Source organism: Cebus imitator, unplaced genomic scaffold (genome assembly GCF_001604975.1).
Source record: "Cebus imitator isolate Cc_AM_T3 unplaced genomic scaffold, Cebus_imitator-1.0 Scaffold354, whole genome shotgun sequence".
Taxonomy (NCBI): domain Eukaryota; kingdom Metazoa; phylum Chordata; class Mammalia; order Primates; family Cebidae; genus Cebus; species Cebus imitator.
Genome location: NW_016107669.1, coordinates 1,470,224 through 1,494,465, shown reverse-complemented (window position 1 = coordinate 1,494,465; position 24,242 = coordinate 1,470,224). Strand labels below are relative to the sequence as shown.

Genomic DNA, 24,242 nt, shown 5'->3' with positions numbered 1-24,242 from the left:
TGACGACTCTGCTAGCAGATCAAGGTTCTTTTGGTAAAGATCTCCTAGGTTGAAGTCTTCAAGATGTGACTATGAAATATTAAGAATCAGTTAACTAACAAATACTTAATGAGTGCCTTCCACATATCCAGATACTATAGGCCCTGAAGCTAAAGCAAACAAGACAAACAAAATACCTGCTCACATGGAGCTCTAACAGTCTAGTGCTGGGAAAAAGTAACAATTTAAGAAGAAAAAATAATGGTTGGTGCTAAGTGCTCTGCTGAGAATTACAAGAACATAATTTAATAGAGACTGGGCGTGGTGGCTCACACCTAATCCTAGCACTTTGGGAGGCTGAGGTAGGCGGACTACCTGAGGTCAGGAGTTTGAGACCAACCTGGGTAACATGTTGAAACCCCATCTCTGCTAATAGAGGCCGGGTGTGGTGGTGGGCACCTGAATCCCAGCTACTCAGGAGGCTGAGGCAGGGAGAATCACTTGAACCCTGGAAGCGGAAGCTGCAGTGAGCTGAGATCGTGCCATTGCACTCCAGCCTGGGGACAGAGCGACAGACTCTGTCTCAAATAATAATATTAACAATAATTTAATAGATAGTGTGATAATGTAACAGAGCACCTAGATAGATACTCCAGACTCCCTGCCTGATCAGGAAGTGCCTCTCTGAGTGGGTGATGTTTGAACTGGGTACTTAAGAAAGAGCCAGACAATCAGAAGGACAGGACTGAAAGGAAAAGGAACAGCTACTGCAAAGGGCAAAGAGAGGATAAGTGTGGCCTACCGAGGAACAGAATGAAGGCTGGAGTGGGTGGGATAGCATAACTACAGGGGACTAAACAGTAGAAGACCTGGTGGCTGCCAGCCATGGTAAGTAATCCGAATTTCATTCTAGGTGCCAGGGAAAAAGCAATTGGAGAGTTTAAGCAGGAATGTAGCCTGAGTTCTTTTAAAAAGATCTCTGGCTGCTGAGTGAGGGACAAGGTGGAAACTCTGAGCCCTGTTAGAAGCTTATGGCAGTGGTTGAGGCAAATAAGGATTATGGTGTATACTCCAATGGAGGCAGAACGAAGAAAAATGCAAACAAAGATTCAGGTGGTGTTCTGGAGGTAGTGACAACAGGGCTGAAAAAAATAAATGAATAAATCAGAATAGTAGTAAGCCTCTGTGAAAGTGGTTAGCTGGTGGTTTAATTTATGGAGACAGGAAAGCCTGGAGAAAAAGCAGTTTTGGAGAATAATTCAGTAGCTGGATCAGGTCTGGGTTACTGGCAGAAATGGTTCTCAAAGCCCAAATGGAAAAGCTGCTTATCTGTAGCTCCAAGTAACCAGTGTTCTTTAAAAGAGCAAACTTTGTAAGACTAACAGATGCAATTTGATAATGATATATAAACAAAAGAGTTTCTAAATTGTGAGTCTCTTTAAACTGATAATGGATTATTCCTTTAGAGATGAGATACTTAACACTGATAATTAGAATGCAAAATATAAGTTTCAGACTGCCTGAATATGAATGACAGCTCCCCCGCTTAGCAATGAAATAGTATTGGGTAAATCACTTAATCTCTCAGTGCCTCAACTTCCTCATCAACAAAATAAAGATAACAACAGTCACTACCACAGTAACTACCCCTAGTGTACTGTGAAGATTAAATTAACTAGAACACATAAAGCAATCAAAACAGTATCTGGCACATAGGAAGTGCTCAACAAATGCAAGCTGGCATTATTATTATTGAGACAGAGTTTTGCTCTTGTTGCCCACACTGGAGTGCAGTGGTGTGATCTTGGCTCACTGCAACCTCCACCTCCTGGGTTCAAGTGATTGTCCTGCCTCAGCCTCCTGAGTAGTTGGAATTACATGCGTGCACCACCACGCCCAGCTAATTTTTTGCATTTTTAGTAGAGATAGGGTTTCATCATGTTGGCCAGGCTGGTCTCGAATTCCTGACCTCAGGTGATCCACCCACCTCAGCCTCCCGAAGTGCAGGGATTATAGGTATGAGCCACCGCTCCCAGCCACAAGCTGGTAGTATTACGTGCAGTCTCCTGGCACTGTACCCATAAGTGTCTTAACATGTCAGTTTCCTAGTTAGATGCTTGGAAATAGATGGCATTAAAGATTCAGAATAAGTTGAGGAAGCATATGAAAGACCCTCCTCAAAAGACATGGAGGCTCAATGTTACAGATTGCTAGGCACATGCTCTTTAAGATTAAGCTATCTGCTGGGCACAGTGGCTCATGCCTGTAATCCCAGCACTTTGGGAGGCAAAGGCAGGCAGATCATGAGGTCAAGAGATTGAGACCATCCTGGGCAATATGGTGAAATCCCGTCTCTACTAAAAATACAAAAATTAGCAGGGCATGGTGCCGCATGCCTGTAGTCCCAGGTACTCAGGAGGCTGAGGCAAGCAAATTGCTTGAAACCGGGAAGTGGAAGTTATAGTGAGCCAAGATCACGCCACTGCACTCCAGCCTGGCGACAGAGCGTGACTACATTTCAAAGGAAAAGAAAAAAAGAACAAGCTATCTGTATGCCAGTTATTCCTAAATCTGTATCTCAGCCTGGATCTGACCCCGAGGCTTTGTACTTAGCTGCCTACTGGGTACTCGCCTTGGTAATCTAATAGGTACATCATTGAAATAAAAAGGGAAAGCAATCAGTATTCTCTTCATCTTCAGTGAGTAAATGATCAAGGCCATTTTCTTTTCTTTTCTTTCCTTTTTTTTTTTTTTTTTTTTAAGACAAAGTCTCACTCTGTAGCGTTGGCTGGAGTGCAGTGGCACAATCTTGGCTCGCTGCAAGTTTCGCCTAGGGGTTCAAGCGATTCTCCCACCTCAGCCGTCCGAGTAGCTGGGACACAAGTGCCTGCCCTCATGCCTGGCTAATTTTTGTCTTTGTAGTAGAGACAGGTTTTCGCCATACTGGCCAGGCTGGTCTTGAACTCCTGGCCTCAGGTGACCTGCCCACCTTGGCCTCCCAAAGTGCTGGGATTATAGGTATGAGCCACAGCACCTGGCCTCAAGTGACATTTTCAACTGCAGAATCACTTGGCTCTCTTCCATAAGTCACAAAATCCATGCTCAATGTTACAGAATGCTACAAAAACTATGTTAAATGATAGACATTCTCTCAGTTTTCAGCTTCACACTGAGAAAGTAGCCGGACTGGTCAATTACATTAATATCTCCGACATTGTAACTTCTCATTTCAGCATTAGTATTTCCTAATCATGATTCAACTGAATATATTACTTACTGTAAGTCACTTCAAACTGTTTCTGAAGGTTTACAGGGAAAAGGAAATAAATCAAATATTAGATGCCATTAGGTGATTCCTGGGGTCCTATGCCTGAGGCATCCTGGGCTGCACATTCCTCAGCACCGTGACTCCCAGCTGTCTTAACTTGGGCCATGACTCCAAATGCCACCAATGGAGTGACTAGGCACCCCCTAAGGATCAGGAGAGTTCCTGCAAAATTCTAATTGCAGAGCCTTCCACTCTCAAAAGTGTCTAGATTGGATGAGAAATTATATGTCTACCTACATACTCTGTAGCAGCTAACATGCATACATATAGGCATTTACTCTGCTAACATCCACCTAATACTAATTAAGAACCAGGGATGAGGAGGATCCAAGATGGCTGAATAGGAACAGCTTCGGAGTGCAGTTCCCAGCCAGAACAGCACAGAGGGTGAGTGCTCGCTGCATTCCCAAACAAGTTTTCACTGCCTACAGACCAGCAGATTCCCGGGCGGAAAAGCGCCACGAGTTTTCAGCATGGCGGTTTCAGCCGGTCCCAGGTCGGTGCACAGAAACTCACACAAGTTTGCGCGGCTGTTTTGAGCTCCTGGGAGACAGGAGCCGCCCATTCAACTGAAAGGGAGGGGACACAGACAGGAAGCCAGACGATCTGGCTAGGCGGTACCACCTCAACAAAACAAGCAAACTGAAATGCTCTGGATTGAGAGCTTCACAGCAAGCGCAGCTGGACCCAGGATGGTCCAGCTCAGTGTGGGGAAGGGCACCAACACTACCCAGGCAGTCCGCCACTACCAAGGCAGTCCGCCACTACCAAGGCAGTTCACACAGCGCAGGGCAGAGCCTGCAGCAGCTCAGCAACACCTCTACTGGCCGACTGTTACTAGACTACTCCGTGAGGGGCAGGACATCTATGAAAAAAGGCAGCAGCATGACAGGAACTTATAAATAAAAACCACTTTCCTAGGACACAGCACCTGGGAAAAGAGGCGGTTATGAGTTCCGCTGCAGCAGATTTAAAATTACCTGCCCAGCAGCTCTGCATAGAACAACGAAGGTCCCAGCACAGCACTTGAGCTCCTATAAGGGACAGACTGTCTCCTCAAGCAACTCTGTGATCCCCATATACCCAAAGAGACACTTCATAAAGGAGAGCTCAGGCTGACATCTGTCAGATACCCTTCTGGGATGAAGATAACAGAAGAAAAAACTGGCGGCAACCCTTGCTGTTCTGCAGCCCCCGCGGGTGATCCCCAGGTGAGTGGGGTCTGGAGTGGACCTCCAGCAGTCCTGCAGCAGAGGGGCCTGACTGTTAGAAAGAAAACTAAGAAGCAGAAAGCAATAGCTTTGACATCAACAACAAGGATGTTCACTCAGAGACTCAATCCAAAAGTCACCAACTACAAAGACCACAGGTAGATAAAACCACTAAGATGGAAGAAACCAGTGCAAAAAGGATGAAAACACCAAAAACCAGAATGCCTCTCCTCCTCCAAGGGATCACAATTCCTCACCAGCTAGGGATCAAAGATGGATGGAGAATGAGTCTGACGAATTGATAGGAACAGGCTTCAGAAGGTAGGTAATAACAAACTTCTCAGAGCTAAAAGAACATGTGCCAAACCAATGCAAAGAAACTAAGAACCTAGAAAAAAGTTTAGATGAGATGCTAACTAGAATAAATAAACGACTTGTTAGAGCTGAAAAGGACAGCATGAGAACTTTGCGAAGCATACACAAGTTTCAATAGCTGAATTGATCAGGCAGATGAAAGGATATCAGAGATTGAAAATCAACTCAATGACATAAAATGGGAAGGCAAGATTAGAGAAAAAAAGAGTGAAGAGAAATGAACAAAACCTCCAAGAAATATGGGATTATGTTAAAAGACCTAATCTACGTTTGATAGGTGTAACTGAATGTGATGGAGAGAATGAATCCAAGCTGGAAAACCCTCTTCAGGATATTATCCAGGAGAATTTCCCCAACCCTAGCAAGACAGGCCAACATTCAAGTTCAGGAAATACAGAGAACACCACAAAGATATTCCTCAAGAAGAGCAACCCCAAGGCACATAATCGTCAGATTTGCCAGGGTTGAAATGAAGGAAAAAATGCTAAGGGCAGCAAGAGAGAAAGGTCGGGTTACCCACAAAGGGAAGCTCATCAGGCTCACAGTGGATCTCTCTGCAGAAACCTTACAAGCCTGAATAGAGTGGGGGACAATATTCAACACCCTTAAAGAAAAGAACTTTCAACCTAGAATTTCATATCCAGCCAAACTAAGCTTCATAAGTGAAGGAGAAAGAAAATCCTTCATGGACAAGCAATTGCTGAGAGATTTTGTCACCCCCAGACCCGCCTTATAAGAGCTCCTCAAACAAGCACTAAACAAGGAAAGAAACAACCAGTACCAGCCACGCCAAAAAATGCACCAAATGGTAAAGATCATCAACGCAATGAAGAAAATATGTCAGCTAACGGGCAAAACTTTCAGCTAGCACCAAAATGGCAGGATCAAATTAACCCACAATAATATTAACCTTAAATGAAAATGGACTAAATACCCCAATCAAAAGACACAGACTGGCAAATTGGATAAAAAGTCAAAACCCATTGGTGTGCTGTATTCAGGAAACCCATCTCACATGCAAGGACACACATAAGCTAAAAATAAAGGGATGGAGGAAGATTTATCAAGCAAATGGAGAGCAAAAAAAAGCAGGAGTTGCAATCCTAGTCTCTGATAAAATGGACTTTAAACCAACAAATATGAAAAGAGACAAAGAAGAGCATTACATAATGGTAAAAGGACCAATGCATCAAGAAGAACTAACGATCCTAAATATATATGCACCCAATACAGGAGCACCCAGGTACATAAAGCAAGTTCTTAACAATCTACAAAGAGACTTAGACTCCAACACAATAATAGTGGGAGGCTTTAACACTCCACTATCAATATTAGACAGAAAAACAAGACAGAAAATTAACAAGGATATCCAGGACTTGAACTCAGATCTGGACCAAGTGGACCTAATAGACGTCAACAAAAATCTATACCCCAAATCCATAGAATATACATTCTTTTCAGCACTGCATGGCATCTACTCTAAAATTGACCACATAATGGGAAGTAAATCACTCCTCAGCAAATGCAAAGAATGGAAATCATAACAAACAGTCTCTCAGACCACAGTGCAATCAAATTAGAACTCAGAATTAAGAAACTAACTCAGAACCACTCAACTTCATGGAAACTGAAAAACTGGATCCTGAATTTCGACTGGATAAACAATGAAATGAAGGCAGAAATAAAGATGTTCTTTGAAACCAACGAGAACAAAGACACAATGTACCAGAATCTCTGGGACACATTTAAAGCAGTATCAAGAGGGAACTTTATAGCAATAAATGCTCACCAGAGAAGCAAGGAAAGATCTAAAATAGACACGCTATCATCAAAATTGAAAGAGTTGGAGCAGCAAGATAAAAAAAACTCAAAAGCTAGCAGCAGACAAGAAATAACTAAGATCAGTGCAGAACTGAAGAAGATGGAGACACAAAAAAAATCCTTCAAAAAAAAAAATCAATAAATCCAGTAGCTGGTTTTTTGAAAAGATCAACAAAATAGACAGTCCACTATCCAGACTAATAAAAAAGAAAAGGGAGAAGAATCAAATAGATGCAATAAAAAACAATAAAGGGGATATCACCACTGACTCCACAGAAATACAAACTAAAATCAGAATTACTACAAACAACTCTATGCACATAAACCAGTAAACCTGGAAGAAATGGATAAATTCCTGGACACTTGCACCCTCCCAAGCCTAAACCAGGAAGAAGCTGATACCTAGAACAAACCAATAACAAGGGTTGAAGTTGAGGCAGCAATTAATAGCCTCCCAACCAAAAAAAAATCCAGGTCCAGATGAGTTCACAGCTGAATTTTACCAGACATACAAAAAGCAGCTGGTACGATTCCTTCTGAAGCTATTCCAAACAATATGAAAAGAGGGAATCCTTCCCAAATCATTTTATAAGACCAACATCATCCTGATACCAAAACCTGGCAGAGACTCAGCAGGAAAAGAAAACTTCAGGCCAATATCCATGATGAACACAGATGCAAAAATCTTCAATAAAATACTGGCAAACCGATTGCAACAGCACATCAAAAAGCTTATCCATCATGATCAAGTAGGCTTCATTATGGGGATGCAAAGCTGGTTCAACATACCCAAGTCTATAAACGTAATCCACTACATAAACAGAACCAAAGACAAAAACCACATGATTATCTCAATAGCAGAGAAGGCCTTTGACAAAATTAAAAAACGCTTTATGCTAAAAACTCTCAATAAACTAGGTATCAAAGGAACTTATCTCAAAAACAATAAAAGCTATTGATGACAAACCTACAGTCACTATCATACTGAATGAGCAAAAACTGGAAGTATTCCCTTTGAAATCCAGCACTAGACAAGGATGTCTCTCTCACCACTCCTATTCAATACAGTATTGGAAGTTCTAGCCAGGCCAATTAGGCAAGAAAATAAATAAAGGTATTCACTTAGGAAAAGAGGATGACAAATTATCTCTATTTGCAGATGACAAGATTGTATATTTAGAAGACTCCATCATCTCAGCCCAAAAATCTCCTTAAACTGATAAGCAACTTCAACAAAGTCTCAGGATACAAAATCAATGTGCAGAAATCACAAGCATTTCTATACACCAATAACAGACTGACAGCCAAATCATCAGAAAACTCCCATTCAAAATTGCTACAAATAGAATAAAATAGGAATACAACTAACAAAGGATGTAAAGGACCTCTTCAAAGAGAACTACAAACCTCTGCTCAATGAAATAAGAGAGGACACAAACAAATGGAGAAATATTCCATGCCCATGGTTAGGAAGAATAAATATTGTGAAAATGGCCATACTGTCCAAAGTAATTTATAGATTCAATGCTATCCCCATCAAGCTACCAATGACCTTCTTCATAGAACTGGAAAAAAACACCTTAAACTTCATATGGAACCAAAAGAGAGCCTGCAGAGTCAAAACAATCCTAGGCAAAAAGAACAAAGCCGGAGGCATCATGCTACCTTATTACTACAAAGTGACAGTAATCAAAAGAGCATGGTACAGGTACCAAAACAGGATACAGACCAATGGAACAGAACGGAGGCAATGCCACACATCTACAACCATCTGATCTTTGACAAACCTCACAAAAACAAGCAACGGGGAAGGGATTCCCTGTTTAATAAATGGTGCTGGGAAAACTGCTAGCCATGTGCAGAAAGAAGAAACTGGACCCCTTCCTGACACGGTACACTAAAATTAACTCCAGATCGATTAAAGACTTAAACATAAGACCTAACACTATAAAAACTCTAGAAGAAAACCTAGGCAAAACCATTCAGGACACAGGAGTAGGCAAGGACATCATGACTAAAACACCAAAAGCATTGGCAACAAAAGCCAAAATAGACAAATGGGATCGAATTAAACTCCAGAGCTTCTGTACAGCAAAAAAACAATCATTAGAGCAAACCGGCAACCAACAGAATGGGAAAAATTTTTGCAATCTACCCATCTGACAAAGCACTAAAACAGAATCTACAAAGCACTAAAACAGATTTACAAGAAAAAAAAAACAAAGCCATTCAAAAGTGGGTGAAGGATATGAACAGACACTTTTCAAAAGAAGACATATATGAGGCCAACAAACATATGAAAAAATGTTCATCATCACTGATTATTAGAGAAAGGCAAATCAAAACCACATTGAGATACCACCTCAAGCCAGTTAGAATAGCAATCATTAAAAAATCAGGAGACAAGAGATGCTGGAGAGGATGTGGAGAAGTAGGAATACTTTTACACTGTTGGTGGGAGTGTAAACTAGTTCAACCATTGTGGAAGACAGTGTGGCGATTTCTCAAAGACCCAGAAATAGAAATTTCATTTGACCCAGCAATCCCGTTACTGGGTATATACCCAAAGGATTATAAATCATTGTATTATAAAGACACATGCATACATATGTTCATAAAGGCACTGTTTACAATAGCAAAGACCTGGAACCAACCCAAATGCCCACCGACAATAGACTGGACAAGGAAAATGTGGCACAAATACACCATGGAATACTATGCAGCCATAAAAAATCATGAGTTCGTGTCCTTTGTAGGGACATGGATGAACCTGGAAACCATCATTCTCAGCTAACACAAGAACAGAAAATCAAACACCGCATGTTCTCACTTATAGGCGGGTGTTGAACAATGAGAACACATGGACACAGGGAGGGAGCATCACACACTGGGGTCTGTTGATGGGGGCCAAGGGAGGGACAGCGGAGGGGAATGGGGAGGTAGGGGAGGGATAACATGGGGAGAAATGCCAGATGTAAGTGATGGGGGGATGGAGGCAGCAAACCACATTGCCATGTGTGTACCTATGCAACAATCCTGCATGATTTGCACACGTACCCCAGAACCTAAAGTACAATTAAAAAAAAAAAAAAAAAAAAAAAAAAAAAAAAAAAAAAAAAAAAAAAAAAAAAAAAAAAAAAAAAAAAAAAAAAAAAAAAAAAAAAAAACAGCCAGGTCCCATGTTGAGCTTCAGTGCAATGCAGGACTCTAGCACAAAGTTGACAGGTTTTAAAGAGCCATGAAAACTTTGTGTTACATACCACATCTAAGAAGACGTGACAACAGCCAAAAAATAGTACAGTTCCTTCGACAGACAATAAACCGATAATTAAGTACATTAGATAGGTGTTATAAACCATGTATAACCAACAAGTATTTGGAAGTGTCTGAAATTTTCCAGTGCCTTGCTAACATGGATGTGAACTGGGAGCAGGTGATAGTGAAAGATGTTTATTTTTATAGGCAGGTAAAATAATAACAGGAATAGATGCACGATTACAACTATCTTTCCTTTCTCTGATTTAACATATTCTCCTTTGACTTTCAAAACAAAACATAATTTGTATATTTTAGGCTGAAATAAACAATTGAATGTACTTAACATCCATATCAAATAACTAAGTAAAGACTTCAAGAAGGCAGCCAGGTATGTAACCCGTGAGCTTTAGGTTCAAGGCTAGATCCCATCAACATAAGAAGAATCAGGAAATCTGAAATGGTTCAGCTGTGATTTCTTTTGAATTACAAGCATCATTCGGATTACAGTTAGGCAAGCTGCCAGTGAATTATCAAGGAGATTTCAAATAAATGCATACACTTTGCTTAGGAGCAGTGAACAAAGCAAAGGCCTCTGATAAATTTAACGCCAGCAATTTTCAAAGCTTAGTCTTATGGCTAGAAGGAACTTAAGAAGTAGAGCAATTTTAGGCACTCCAACACTCTGTCCTCATGAGAATTCTGACAACTTAGATGAAGGATTCTGTAGCAATTTAAAGTTCTACTAGATACAATGTTTAAAACTGTTGGTTGGTAAAACCCTGAAAAAGATGACCTGTAAGGGCTCTTTACAGATGATACTAAGACCCAGAGAATTCACATAGCAGTAGTGGGAAAAGCATGACTTTCAAAGTTAATCATTTGACTAAATTCTTCCCAGACCTCTTCTTCAATGTCTGTTCCTAAGAACATAACTTTTTTCTATTTCTTCACCTATAAAAATGAAGGGAACACTTACCTTTCAAGGATGTTATGAAGATTAAATCAATTCATGTTTATGAAAATACCTGTCACATAATAAATACTCAATCCATCTTGATTGCCTTTCTTCCAAGGGATGAATAACTCAAAAGTCACATAGTGAGGACTAGAATCAAGAGCTGGGATCCCCTTCACCACTTAACAGAATTCAACTATTTCTTAAATGGTCTCTATACCTGTTGAATCATATCATAAAATAGAGCTTTTTAACACCTGAGTTGGGAGGGGTACTTATTAAAGTAAATGTGGAACACCACAGGGCTGCAAAGGAGTTAGGAAGTTTAATCAAAGAAATGTTACATTGGCTACCTTTCTAAAAATGCCATCTGCTTAGTTTGTATCTGAAGGCTTGACCTTCTGGAAACAATGCAACAAATGAAGTTGGTTATTTTTAATGGATATTTCACAACTAGTATTTCAAGACTCTTTGCAACAAATAGGTATCAAGTGTCTAACATGTGCGGGGAGGGCCCTGGGATGACAAAAGTATGAATCCAACTTTGGCCCCGTTTCTTCTTGTAGAGAAGAGAGACAGACCTCGAGGAGTAACAAAAACCAACCAACCAACCAATAATTGCATAGTAGGTGTGTTGGAACTTACAAAGTTCAAGGCCAGCCTGACATGGTTGGTTACTTAATGCTACTCTACTTAGGGATGAAATGCCCACTGCATCAGGAGTCGGTAGACATTGCAGAAACTATTCAAATTGTGTTAACCGAATTCTAGCATTGTTTCTGAGAGGAGCTAGCTTTGTGAACTTGTCAAGTTACTTGACATCTTTAGGTTATGTTTCTCAAATGTAAAATAAATGAGTTCAAAGGATGATCCCTATCTAAACCTCCTTCCCGTTCTCATATTCCAAATTACATGATACTGATGATGACCACAAGAAATACAGCAACTTACGTTTACCGCGCATCTATTATATGTGAAGCACTGTGCTAAAGTGCATTACTGTACTATCTTCACAACTTTCTGAAATGGACATTATTGTTACCTTTATTTTATAGATGAGGAAAACGAAGCTAAACAGTATCAGAATACTGGAGTCGTGATTTGAATGGAAGCAGTCTGAAGCAGTAATCCCCGCTTCTGACCCCAGTCGGAAGGTTAACCCTGAATTGAAGCAGTTCAGGAATTACCCTTAACCATCACACAAAGCTGCCTCTCTTCACAAAAGCTGTCTTATCCATTCTCAAGAAGCAAGGAAAAGAAAAAATGAAGCTTGGGAAAGGGTCCTTCCTGGCTGGCAAGCAGAACTGAGTTAAGGTCAGAGTTGTCTGTTTCACGTGTTAAAAAGTCTCTCGCACCACTTTCCCCGAGACGCTCGCGCGCTAACACGGCCGTGCACATCCCTGCCAGGCGGACACCGCGACCGCCAGAAGCGGCCAGGGCTGAGGCGCGCGGAAGGGCTCCGGGAGAGGCCCTGTAGGAGGGCGGGCACGAGTGGGTACCTGGGCTGCTGCCTGCTCCAGTCGGCTGGTTCTCCCACCATTCGTCTCCGAGATCGTCTGCCATCTCAGCTCAGGACTCGACGTGGGCGGATCACAGGGGAAGGCGTCCGGCTGAGGAGAATCAAGCTCTCTTCAAAGCCGGACGGCTGGCGTCTCTGCACGCGGAGCCTCCCCTAGACCGGTCCCGCGGTCGCCTCCGCCCCGCGGCGATGACGTCAAGCCTCCGCCCCGCCTCTCCGGAAGCCTCTGCGAGACTCGTTACAGTTTCCACACAGGCGCCGACAGGCAGAAGCAGTTTGGAAATGCAAAATAAATTTCCCCAAAGCTAAAAGACAAAAAAAGAAATAAGCCAAAAGGGATTGTCATCGTTTTTGATAATGTATTTCAAAAAATTTTGTTTAGGTGTTACGTTTTCCAATAAGGTTGTGTCGAAAGTGTGAAACACGATGCTAAGACGATTTTTTTCTGCTCAGTTTGAGTTGCGCCGCGGGAGAAGACTCGGACACGTGCGTGTGTTTTCGCTGGTGCGTCAGCGTTTCGGAATTATGTGTTTGTACAGTTTTCTCTTAGAAACCGTGCACAAGGATCCATGACCATGAATGTCAGGTCTTTGTGGTAAATGTAGTTCTGCTATTTATGCAATACGAGTAAAGAAAATGTCATTGGTCTGGAAAGGCTCGCCCACAGAGAGACGCAATGGCCCGAAGACTTGAAAGCTGTTTCCCCATACTCCCTGGGTTGTGTATCCCACCCCCTATTTGGGAAACGAACTAATAAGGGAGTCCATTGCTTCGTTACGATGGGTAAGAGACCCCAATGCCTGTTGTCCCATTCCCAACGTGAAGTGGCAAGAGAGGGACTAGGAAAACCCTCTGGGCGCCAAGTGCTGGGGCTAGCTGTGGAGTAATTATGGACGGTAGTTTTCAGGACGGCCATCATACACGGAGATAAAAATTATACAAAATGTATTAACAGCACGCAATGTTTCTGGTACCATGCATGGAATAGTAAGATGAGTCTTTTCAGGTGTCACCCTATAGTAGTGAAAATGCAACTTGTGAGAATAAAGGGCTAGACTTCCAATGGATGCATCTTCGGAAATGACAAGCCGGGGAAACTTAATCTGATGAGCATAGAATTAGCCATATATGGAAAATTACGCCATGTAAATCCAACTTAAGATAGTTTATAAATGCATTACTGCCTAGACTTTTATCAGCACACTCTAAATGTCCCCAAAGGTAGCACATTATGTATAAATGTGGCAAATGTGAAATAATCTATAAAGATTAAAAGTAATGTGGCTTTTGTGAAGAAACGTAGATGACAGGAGATTTTCGTGATTAATAGATTATTGGAAAAGAAAGATAAGAAATGCCAGTGTGGAAGAGGAAGTGCTATGGCTAATAAATATGCAAAGATGTTCAGTCTCATTATTAATCTGGGGAAAAAAAAAAAAACAAAAACCGCAGTGAGACAGTTTTTCAGGCAGTAAATCACAAAATTAAGAAGTGTGGGCCGGGCACAGTGGCTCATGCCTGTAATCCCAGCACTTTGGGAGGCCGAGGTGCGTGGAACACCTGAGTTCAGGAGTTCCAGACCAGCCTGGCCAACATGGTGAAACCCGTCTCTTCTAAAAATACCAAAATTAGCCAGGCGTGGTAGCAGGCGCCTATAATCCCAGCTACTTAGGAGGCTGAGGCAGGAGAATCGCTTGAATCCAAGAGGCAGAGGCTGCAGTGAGCCGAGAGCACACCACCGTGCTCCAGCTTAGGTGACAAGAGCGAAACTAAAAAAAAAAAAAAAAGAGGCGATAATTAAAATTACGTCTGGCATAGTTTAAATTATGCAGAGTGTGTGCATCAATGGGAATTGATTCCTGTTTTGTACCACGAACTATGAATGGTCTTACATATATTCCACCTAGCCTCAACCTCCCAAGTAGCTGGGACTACAGGCACATGCCATCATGCTTGGTTATTATATTGTTGTTGATTTTGTTTTTTGTAGAGACGGTGTCTCACTTTGCTGCCCAAGCTGGTCTTGGAACACCTGTCTTCAAGCAATCCTCCCACTCCAGCCTCCCAAAGTGTTGGTATTCCAGGAGTGAGTCACCGTGTCTGGCCATTTTAAAAAAATATACATTTTTAAAGCATTGTAAGAAACAGAACAAACCAACAACAACAACAAAAAGGTAAAGAAAAATATGCAGCAGAGACTGCTTGTAGCCCTCATATATTTACTATTTATTATTTATTCTCTCATATATTCGCTCTAACTTTACAGAACAAAAGTTTACTGACCCCAGATTATATTGAATAGCCAACCTAAGTTGTCGCAACCATTTCTGTTCTGTTTGTTCTATTGTTAGTGAATTAGTTATTGGTGAATTGGCATCCTACTTTATAAATCAGTGTATTGTAAAACTGTACTCTCCAGTATCTGACCATATTGTCTAACACAGGGAAGCTCAGGCTGAAATAGCTATTAGGTCTTTTTCTGCTCCCTCTTACTGTTCAGTATTTGAATGAGTATTATTCGAGTTTAGAGGAGGAAGCATTGATTTCTCAATGGGATGAAATGGGAAGCCTTCATAAAAGAGGTAGCACTTGAAAATGGATGTCTGTGGGCATACATGGATGGGGTAAATACTAGTTCCTTGGAAGAAAGATTGGAATGTTCACTTTGCTGGGCCTTTCTTTGTGATCCTGTAAAATAAAGGGGAGAAATTACTTGAGTCCTGCGGTCCCTTCCAACTCCATGCCTTAATCTTGAATCTCAGACCACAAATTCTGGAGTTTTGTTGTTATAGGCAAAGGACATGATGAAAGTATTGTTTTAGGAAAGCTAAATTGGTATTACTGTGCAGGATGGATAATGGATTTGAGCAGAGCTTCCCACCTGGCATGGAGGGGCCAAAGACTAACCCCCTCAACAGTCTTTGGAGGAAGCAGTGACCTTGGGCCAGTTGCTTCAGTTTGAGGGTAACATCATCAATTCACTCTAGTGTTGTACAAATATCACCATTTTCTATGGATGCCATGATGTAAAGGTTGGCAAGAACTGAATTAGAGGGCGATAAAGTTTGAAAGCTGTTTTGTGAATGCTTAACACACAATGAAAAGGCCTTAATCAAGGCAGAGGCTCTTAGGCAATAAGCCCAGTCTGTAAGTGCACTGCAGGAACCATCATGACGTATTCAAACTTTTGTATCATGTAGACAATAATGGTAGTAATGACACCAACAACAGCATATTCTAGATCTCTCTCGAAGCTCTTATACTTTAATTCATCTAATTATAACTTCGTGAGTTACTGTGCTGGGACTAGGGTGAGGCGAGCAGAGGCCTAGGATGCCAGATTTAAGGAAGCGATCACTCTCAGGCTGACATTGACACTAACCTGAGAACCCTTGTCTCACTTGAGTCCTGACGCTGGTCCCTTTACTAAAGGCCACAGCTCTAGTTCAGCAGCTCTCCTCCATTCTTTCTTCTGAGTCTAGTAACTATTTATTGCCTTTGCCTCTTCAGACTTAGGGGTGGTGACTGCTCCCTACCATTACTAGTCCTGGGGTTCTACACCATGTTTCATTTACCTAATCTTACCTCACGTTCAGAAATACTCCCCTTACTAAATTATTTTTAGTTTTCCAGCTTAAATGGGTCGTCTTTTGTATGATAGGATCCCAACTGATAAAATCACTGCCTACTTAGGATTCCCCTCAAAGCAGAGCCTATGACAAAGGCATGGATGCAAATTGTTTGGGAGGTGATCTCAGAATACAAGAATAAAGGCAGAGAGAATAAGACAAAGAAGGAAGGATTGATGTTAAACTGGGTTCGATATAAACAATAACTGGCTCTTTATCCTGTTGGAGACCCTCTGAAAAAAATAGGATGTACCCCAGAATTAGCCTCACAAAGTAATACAGAAGTTAAGAAGAAATTACTTAGGCAGATAGTAAGGTTATAGGAGTCCTCAGTAAGGCTTTAATTTTTAATGAAAAGCAGCCCCAAATCATTTCCTAACAAAGAGCAGCCTGCAAGCTGGGAGCTGCACAAATGAATGCTGGTAGGACCTAAGGACTAGACATGTTCAAATGGCGCCTCTATCTTCCCTTCTCTGCCAGCCACATGTACTGCAAGGAGCAGAGAAGATGGGACCGATCAACTGGAAAGTCCATTTGCATAGTAAGATTAGAGTGGAGTGATCAACCTTCCCCGTGTGCTATGTAAACATCATATCATACAGTACCTGGTTGAACCAATCTATGAGCCCTATGTAGATAAGACACTGCCTCCTCAAGCTGGAGTAGAAAATTCAGTGCATTTGCCACCAGCCTGTCTTTTCTATTCGGAGACCCCTTTCTCTATGTAAAGAAGAGGCTGGAAGTGGTGGCTCCTGCCTGTAATCCCAGCACTCTGGGAGGCTGAGGAGGGTGGATCACCTGAGGTCAGGAGTTCGAGACCATCCTGGCCAACATGATGAAACCCCGTCTCTACTAAAATTAAAAAATTAGCCGAGTGTGGTGGCATGTGCCTGTAGTCCCAGCTACTGGGGAAGCTGAGGCAGGAGAATCGCTTGAACTCGGGAGGTGGAGGTTGCAGTGAGCCAACATCACGCGTTGTACTCCAGCCTGGGGTGGCAGAGTGAGACTCCGTCTCAAAAAAAAAAAAAAAAAATAGAGAGAGAGAGACCTCTTTTCTTGTCATCTGCCTATTAAACCTCCGCTCCTGAACTCCTCGTGTGTGCCCAGGTCCTAAATTTTTCTGGCATACAATGATGAACCCCAGGGTATATACCTCAGCATCTTCAAAAGGACAGAAGTCTAGGACCATTGGGGAATTTTTAGACTGCGTGATCTGCTTATGTTTTTTTAGCTGGACGATGTGTAGTAATAGCACAAACAGAAAGATTGGGTAGGAGGCTCTTGCAGTCGTCAAAGTGAGATAGCAGTGTCTTGGATTCTGATAGTAGAAGTGGAGATGAAGAGAACTGGGACTGGGTGAGATTACTTAGGGAGACAGTGTAGAGAACAGAAAGAGTTCCTGGGCCTCCACTCTTTAGGTGTCAGGTGTAGGAGGAGAGGCCAAAAAGCCCAGGAGACAATAGCCAGAGGGAAGAGTAGAGCCAGGCAAATGTGATCCCTTCGAATCAAGAAACAAGAGTAGTCTCAAGACAAGGGTTCACTGCTGAGAGTCAAGGAAAGGGGGATAATTACAAGAGTCAGGTCCTTGCAAAGGGGAAACAGATGGAGATTCAGAGCCACATGGAGGAGATGCCACCTGATAGAAGCAGGGTCACCTCATTGTCAGAAGCTTCCTGAGATGACGGGACGATGAGGCCATTTCTATCTTGTGACTTCTATTTTCTCAATGAATTTTGAAACCCAATAATTTAGGACAGGGGTTCCCAGTTCTGGTTGCTTGGTGGAATTTCCTGGAAAGGTTTGTGTGTGTGTGTAAAGATTTAACATGTATGTATGTAAAGGTTTGGATTTTATTAAAATCCTTCCGTTTTTTTTCATTCTACGCTCTTCTTTCATTATGACTTTGAAGCAGTACTATTGATAACCTGCTCCATTTTCCTTTGACCTGTGCCTGAGCTTCTCTGCAGCTGTGAGCGACCATTTCCATCATGGGGATAGCTTCCTTCTCTGCGCACCTCACAAACGTGATGTTTTTGTTGTCTTAGGATCTGCTTTCACCTCTTTTTATTTCCTCTTCACCAGTAACTAGGGTTAGATCTCAGCATAGACAGCCTGGAAAGTATAGTACCTACTGCGGGAGAAAATCACTTATTCATGAGAAAAGCTACAGGTTTTCTGTTTGTCAGCCGGAACCAACCATTTTGTGAGGTAATGTGAAGCTTAGGCACAATGGTGATCTATGGTAAATGAGATGGAGACGTCAGAACTGTCTTGGCAGATTATTAAGGAAAGAGTCAGAAGGCTCAGAGCACTGGGCGTTTTTAGAATGTATTTGTTTTTTAAGACCAAAGAACCTGTCAGCACGCTTTTTTCCCTGGGTGGGCCAAAGGACAATCTTTTCACTAAAGCACCAAGATTGCAGTAGTGATGGAGTACTGATTGGCTGGGAAGCTCAATGGTGACTGCCCTGCGCAGACTAGGAATGACAGTAAGAGGTACCCTAGTATCAATAGGTACCATGGAATCTTAAAATATCAAAAGCATTTGGCAGTACTGAATCACCAGAAGCAAAATGGATGTAATTATAGTCAGGGATCCTTAACATTCAGGATATCTGTGGTGTTCCATAGACTATGATATTCCTAGGGGCAAGGTAGATAGGAAGCTAATAAAAGTGTTGTTTGAATTATATAACAGCAACAACAATGAACTTGAGCTGGTGAATAGAAGGCAAATGTCAACTGCCAAAATGGAACAGTGTGATCCCTGGACCAGTTTCCAGATACGAGTCCGTTTGGAAACCCAGAGCTCATCAATTAAAGAGAATCTGGATCCCCTTGAAGAAGAGCCCTTGCGATACCACAGATACATGCAGTGTTTACCCATGCTTTTTCCACAGGAACCTATGGCCATTTTTTTCAAAGGAACCATACACTGGAGAAATTGGGAATACCTAGCTCTTTCAAAGGCTATCAGATACAAGGTGAACTACATTGATAACAGGGAATCTAAAATGCACCATAAACCCCTGTTAGAATGGGGCATGCAGTGGCTGGGTGATAGGATACCTGTTCTAATCTGTTTCGTACTAGCTGTCATGGCTCCATAAACTTTTGGTCATTCCCGAGTTGCTGTGTGCATAATTGTGATAGCAGTTAATAGAACCATTACGTTGGTCCTCTGACCAATGAAGTATGAACCACTATGGTAGGAAGGGCCACGTGGAAACCCCTGAAACTGTATCCCTCTCCCTTACTCCTTGGCAAAGGTAATAAATCAGAGGCCATACCTCATTCCAGTGGAATTGCGAAGATTAATGTCAACTTGAAAGACTAATGGCAACTATGGAGTTCATTTAACCAGTATGATCCCTTCAAAGCCACGCAGACCATGGCAAATAATGGTAGACTACTGTAAACTTAATCAGATGGTTTCCCTAATCATAGAAGCTGTAATAGTTAATGTATCTCTGGTTGAATCAGTCAACACAGCCCCTAGCACTTCATATGTGATTTTGATCTGACAAATATGTTCACTTCAATCTCTGTGAGGTAGGAAGATCAAAAGCAATTTGCATTCACTTGGGCAGATTTAGTTCAGATTAACTCAAGGCTATGGATATTTTTCTGTGAAAATTCTCAGGGCTGTGGATAACTCAAGGCTATATATATTCTTCTGTGGACATTCTCAGGGCTGGTTAACTCTCCTGCTTTCTGTCATCATATAGTTCAAAAAGACTCTGATTATCTGTTTTTTCGTTTTTTTTTTTCAAATAGAACATTGATCCATTGTATTGATGACACAGTATTAATTGGATCTGGAGAGCAGGAATATCTGTGGTGTATTCTGGATGCTCTAGGAAAATATATGCATACCAAAGGGCGAGAGAGAAATTACAAATGTTCAGGGGCCTGCAGCGTTATCTTTTTAGAAGTTTGGTGATGTGAGGCATGCCTGGGTATCCCCTTCAATGTAAAGGTAAATTTTTTGTATCTCTCATCTTCCACTAAGAGAAACAGTATTTCGTGCAGATAGCTATGCCACATTTGAAAGTAGTGTTCTAACTCATTTATCAGGTGACTCAAAAAGGCTGCCATTTTTGAGTAGGATCATGATATGGGAGGGCTCAGCGAGGGCTCAGCAGCAAGTCTAGGCCATGGCACATGCCGCCCTGCCACTCAGGCCGAGGTGATGTGGCAGATTCAGAGGTGCTGGGTGATAGATAATGATGGGATCTCCGGCTGGTCCTAAGGGAGAATCATGGTGCATGCTCCAAGGATTTTCTAGTACAGCTTTGCCTTCTTCAGCCAAACCATTTGAAAAGCAGCTGTGAGAAAAAGGTTGAGTCCTAGCAGAAACAGGCACTTGACTGTGGAATATCAAATGGCTATATGACTAGAGCTGCCCTTCAGGAACTGGGTATTGTAAGCTTGGGTGCTCACAGCAACAATCCACTCAACAATGGAAATGGCATACGTGGGGGCACATCTAAGCAAGTCCACAAGCTGCAAGATACGTGAACAGATGGCTCCGAGTTCCTTGCGTTTTGTGTTCCTCAGCTCACACCTACGTCCTCATGGTATGACCAGCTGATAATGTTGGATGAAAATACACAAAACTGGTTAAGCTTAGTATGTTGATAGATCAGAAAATGGATTGCTACTGCATTGCAGTCACTCAGGGAGGAGTCTTAAAGGATAGAGGTGAACAGAATCCTGGTAGGCAGAGTTTCAGTACGTGCATTCATCTCCTTTGAATAGAGAGAGTAGTCTGAGGTCAGTGTAAATGTAGGGCCTTGGCAACAGTGAATGGTGTGGCTGACTGGGTGAAAGGTCTCTAAGATAGAATATTTGAAGTTCAATAATAAAGAGATCTGAGGAAGAGGCATGTGGAGGGACCTAAAGGAGTGGGCAGAAAGTGTGTGTATCTTTTTTTTTTTTTTTCTTTTTTTGAGACAGAGTCACTCTGTCATCCAGGCTGGAGTGCAGTGGCGTGATCTCAGCTCACTGCGACTCTGTCTCCTAGGTTCAAGCAATTCTCCTGCTTCAGCCTCCTGAGTAGCTGGGATTACTGGCATGTGCCACCATGCCTGGCTAATTTTTGGATTTTTAGTAGAGTTGGAGTTTCACCATGTTGGCCAGGCTGGTCTTGAACTCCTGACCTCAGGTGATCTGCCCACCTTGGCCTCCCAAAGTGCTGGGATTACAGGAGTGAGCCATGACGCCCGGCCAATGTGTGTAGCTTTGTAGCACATGTGTGTGTCCACCAGAAAGTATCCACCACAAGTGAAGCACTGACCAACCAGGTAAGCAATGTGGTAGATTGTTTTTCAAAGACGGCCACCAGTATCCCCCATTGTGCCCTCGATTACATTGGGGTCACCATCTGTTATGTCGGTCACCGCCTGCGGAAGTCTGACCTGCAGACTCTGACTCAACGACAGATGAATGAATGCACTCTCACACCGTTACAGTGTTTCAAGTGGGCTAGAGATGGCTGTTGGCTGCTTTCAGAGGGCGAAATGCAACCAGTTGACCCAGACCCTCTCTCCATTCACACTTTATTCCCTTAAGATTTTACAACAGAGGATCTAAGTTAACACACTTGTGGATAATTAACATGGTTAAGAGAATGGTGTTACAACTGGTGAAATCTTTAGGTTCTGGGGCCCAGAGTAAATGCTATTAGCAGGTGCTTCCCCTTTGATCTTCCCCAGAGGGACCACCCAGCACAAATTTGCATGAGTAAACAGAGTGGAGACAAATGGGTGTGGGGTAAGGCTTTTAATCAGTTTCTATCTCTTTCCTTTGCTAATGTTAATGGAAGCTGCCTTCAACCTGCCTCAATAAAACCTTTTGGCCTTCCAAAAGATTTGAGACTATCATCTATAACTTCCCTAAATATTTTTTGTAATGTTTTGCCAACCACCCCAAGTGAATAGCAACACCCCATCTCACATACAGTTCTTGCAATCTGACCTTGACAGTTCTCCCATTGAGTGGTGGGGTCTGTGTTCCCTTTTCTTGAACCTGAGCAGAACTTTATCATGTCAACCAAGAGAACATGGTAGAAATGACGTTGCACGACTTCTGAGGCTAGATGCATTTCCACCTTGCTCCTTGGGATGCTCACTTGGAACCCAGGCACCCAGGCATCACTCTGTGAGAAAGCTCAAAGTAGCCCATGCAGAGAAACCCTGTGGAAAGAACACGTGTAGGAATTCTGGCTTACAGCTCAGCTGAGGTCCGTGCTGACAGACAGCATCCACAGCCAGACCTATAAATAAAGATTCCTCCAGGTAATTCCAGTCACCAGCTGTTGATTGATCCCAAGCTGGGGTCCCAGACATCATGGAGCAGAGGCAAGCCGTTCCCACTCTATCCTCTTTGAATACCTGACCTAACAGAATTAGTGTAAGAAAAAAATTGGCTGAAACCCACTTGTTGAACTGCTGTTTCTATCATGGCCACAAGAGGGAGACCTCGTTCCTTGGGGACCTGCAAGCTGCTGAAACCACATTCCTTCGTTGGTCCCTTCCTAGATTGGCACTGGATTTTCTTTCCTTCTCCTGACAGGGCCTGGTGAAGTCAGGTGACTGAATTAAAGCTTCCTTTTTAAAATCTTATATCTTGAGTATGTATGGGCTCTGTAAAGATCCTCTCATTTAGGGGAAGAAAAAGCTGATCGTTAACTTTGCTTTTGTAACGAGCGAAATTGGCATGCAGGTTGCGTATTGGGCCCGAGGAAAAGGAAATCCAGTCATTTCGGTTTGTACTTTGAAGTTAATGGGTGAAGGTGGAGCATCTGCATCCAGCAGCCAGGTCTTAAGGTCTCTAGAAGGTGGCATCCACTGAAGTAGAGGAGGCACAGAAAGTGGCAGTTTCCAGAATGGTCTGCAGAAGCTTTTCTGGGAGACGCTGGGACTTGTGATTTTTGGAATACCAAAATGGCGCTGCTTGGACTCTGATGCATTTGGTGAGCAGTGCGGTGAACTTGGAGGTAAGGGAGGCTGCTTAGAAGTCATTTCCAATTGTCTCCTATGGTTTATTCCGACTGACAAATAGTTTACCCATTAGTTTTACTTTTTAAGATCACTTTCTGAAATTGTAAAATATACGTAATATAAAATTTATTAGCTTAACCATTTTTAAGTATATTATGTACAGTTTAGCTCAGTGGCGTTAAGTACATTCACATTGTACAGCCATCACCACCATTCGTCTTTAGAAATCTTTTCATTTTGCAAAGCTGAAACTCTGTGCCCGTTATACAAAAACTCCCCTCCCTCCAGCCACTGGCAGCCACCATTCTACTTGCTACCTCTGTGAATTTGACTGCTTTAGGTACTGCACATAAGTACAATCATACAATATTTGTTCTTATGTGACTGGCATAGTGTCCCCAAGGTTCATCCATGTTATACCATGTGTCAAAATGTTCTTCCTTTTTAAGGCTGAATAATAGTCCATTGCACTATAGTCCACATTTTATTTATTCATTCATCTGTTAGTGGCCACTTGGCTTATTTCCACCTTTTAGATATTGTGACTAATTCTGCTATGAACATGAATATACACGAATATTTGTTTGGGTATATACCCAGAAGTGGAAATATTGATCATATGGTAACTCTAATTTTTTGAGAAACTGCCATACTGTTTTTCATAGTGGTCCAATTTTGCATTCCCCTCAGCAGTGCACAAGGGTTCTGGTTTCTCCACATTCTTGCCAACACTTGTTATTTTCTGGTTTTCGTTTGTTTTGATAGTAGTCATCCTAATAAGTGTGAGGTAGGTCCCTTTCATTTTCAAAGCCTGCTGCCTTTATATATTCTGTGGGATAGGAATGTCACCATGACATCTGCCATAGTCTTTTTGTAGCTGGCTATTTCTATTGTCTCTGGTAAGCACAATAATCAAGAAACAACTGAGAGCCCTGTCATCTCCCAAACCCTCACTGGCAGCTGTCTGCTTCTTAGATAGCTAAGAACTTTTGTCTCCTTCCTTGAGGAGGCAATCTGTCATAATACCTAAGAATGTGGACTATGAAACCAGATAACTGCATTAAAATCCTGGCACTGTCATTTATTAGATCTTGGACAAGTTACTATATCTCTGTTTCTTTTCTTCTTTCTTTCCCTCTCTCCCTTTCTTCCTTCCCTCCTTCC

The 24,242-nt window shown here is 42.2% G+C and overlaps 1 protein-coding gene and 1 long non-coding RNA gene across 4 annotated transcripts in view; one reads left to right on the top strand and one right to left on the bottom strand.

The window, feature by feature from the left end:
- CMSS1 (cms1 ribosomal small subunit homolog) overlaps positions 1-12,751 on the bottom strand; it is a 384,507-nt gene extending 371,756 nt beyond the window's left edge. For 2 of the 3 annotated variants that reach the window (XM_017506330.1, XM_037730584.1), the window contains exon 1: positions 12,427-12,751. In XM_017506330.1, the coding sequence (XP_017361819.1) occupies positions 12,427-12,490 (64 nt within the window). In that variant the 5' untranslated portion in view covers positions 12,491-12,751. The remainder of the gene's footprint in view (positions 1-12,426) is intronic. The other variant, XM_017506332.2, reaches the window with a different exon arrangement.
- On the top strand, positions 654-13,846 carry LOC119467942. Its single transcript, XR_005196571.1, has 3 exons — positions 654-867; positions 11,494-11,552; positions 11,983-13,846. It is a non-coding gene; the product is annotated as an uncharacterized LOC119467942 (long non-coding RNA).
- Positions 13,847-24,242: the final 10,396 nt, after the last annotated feature.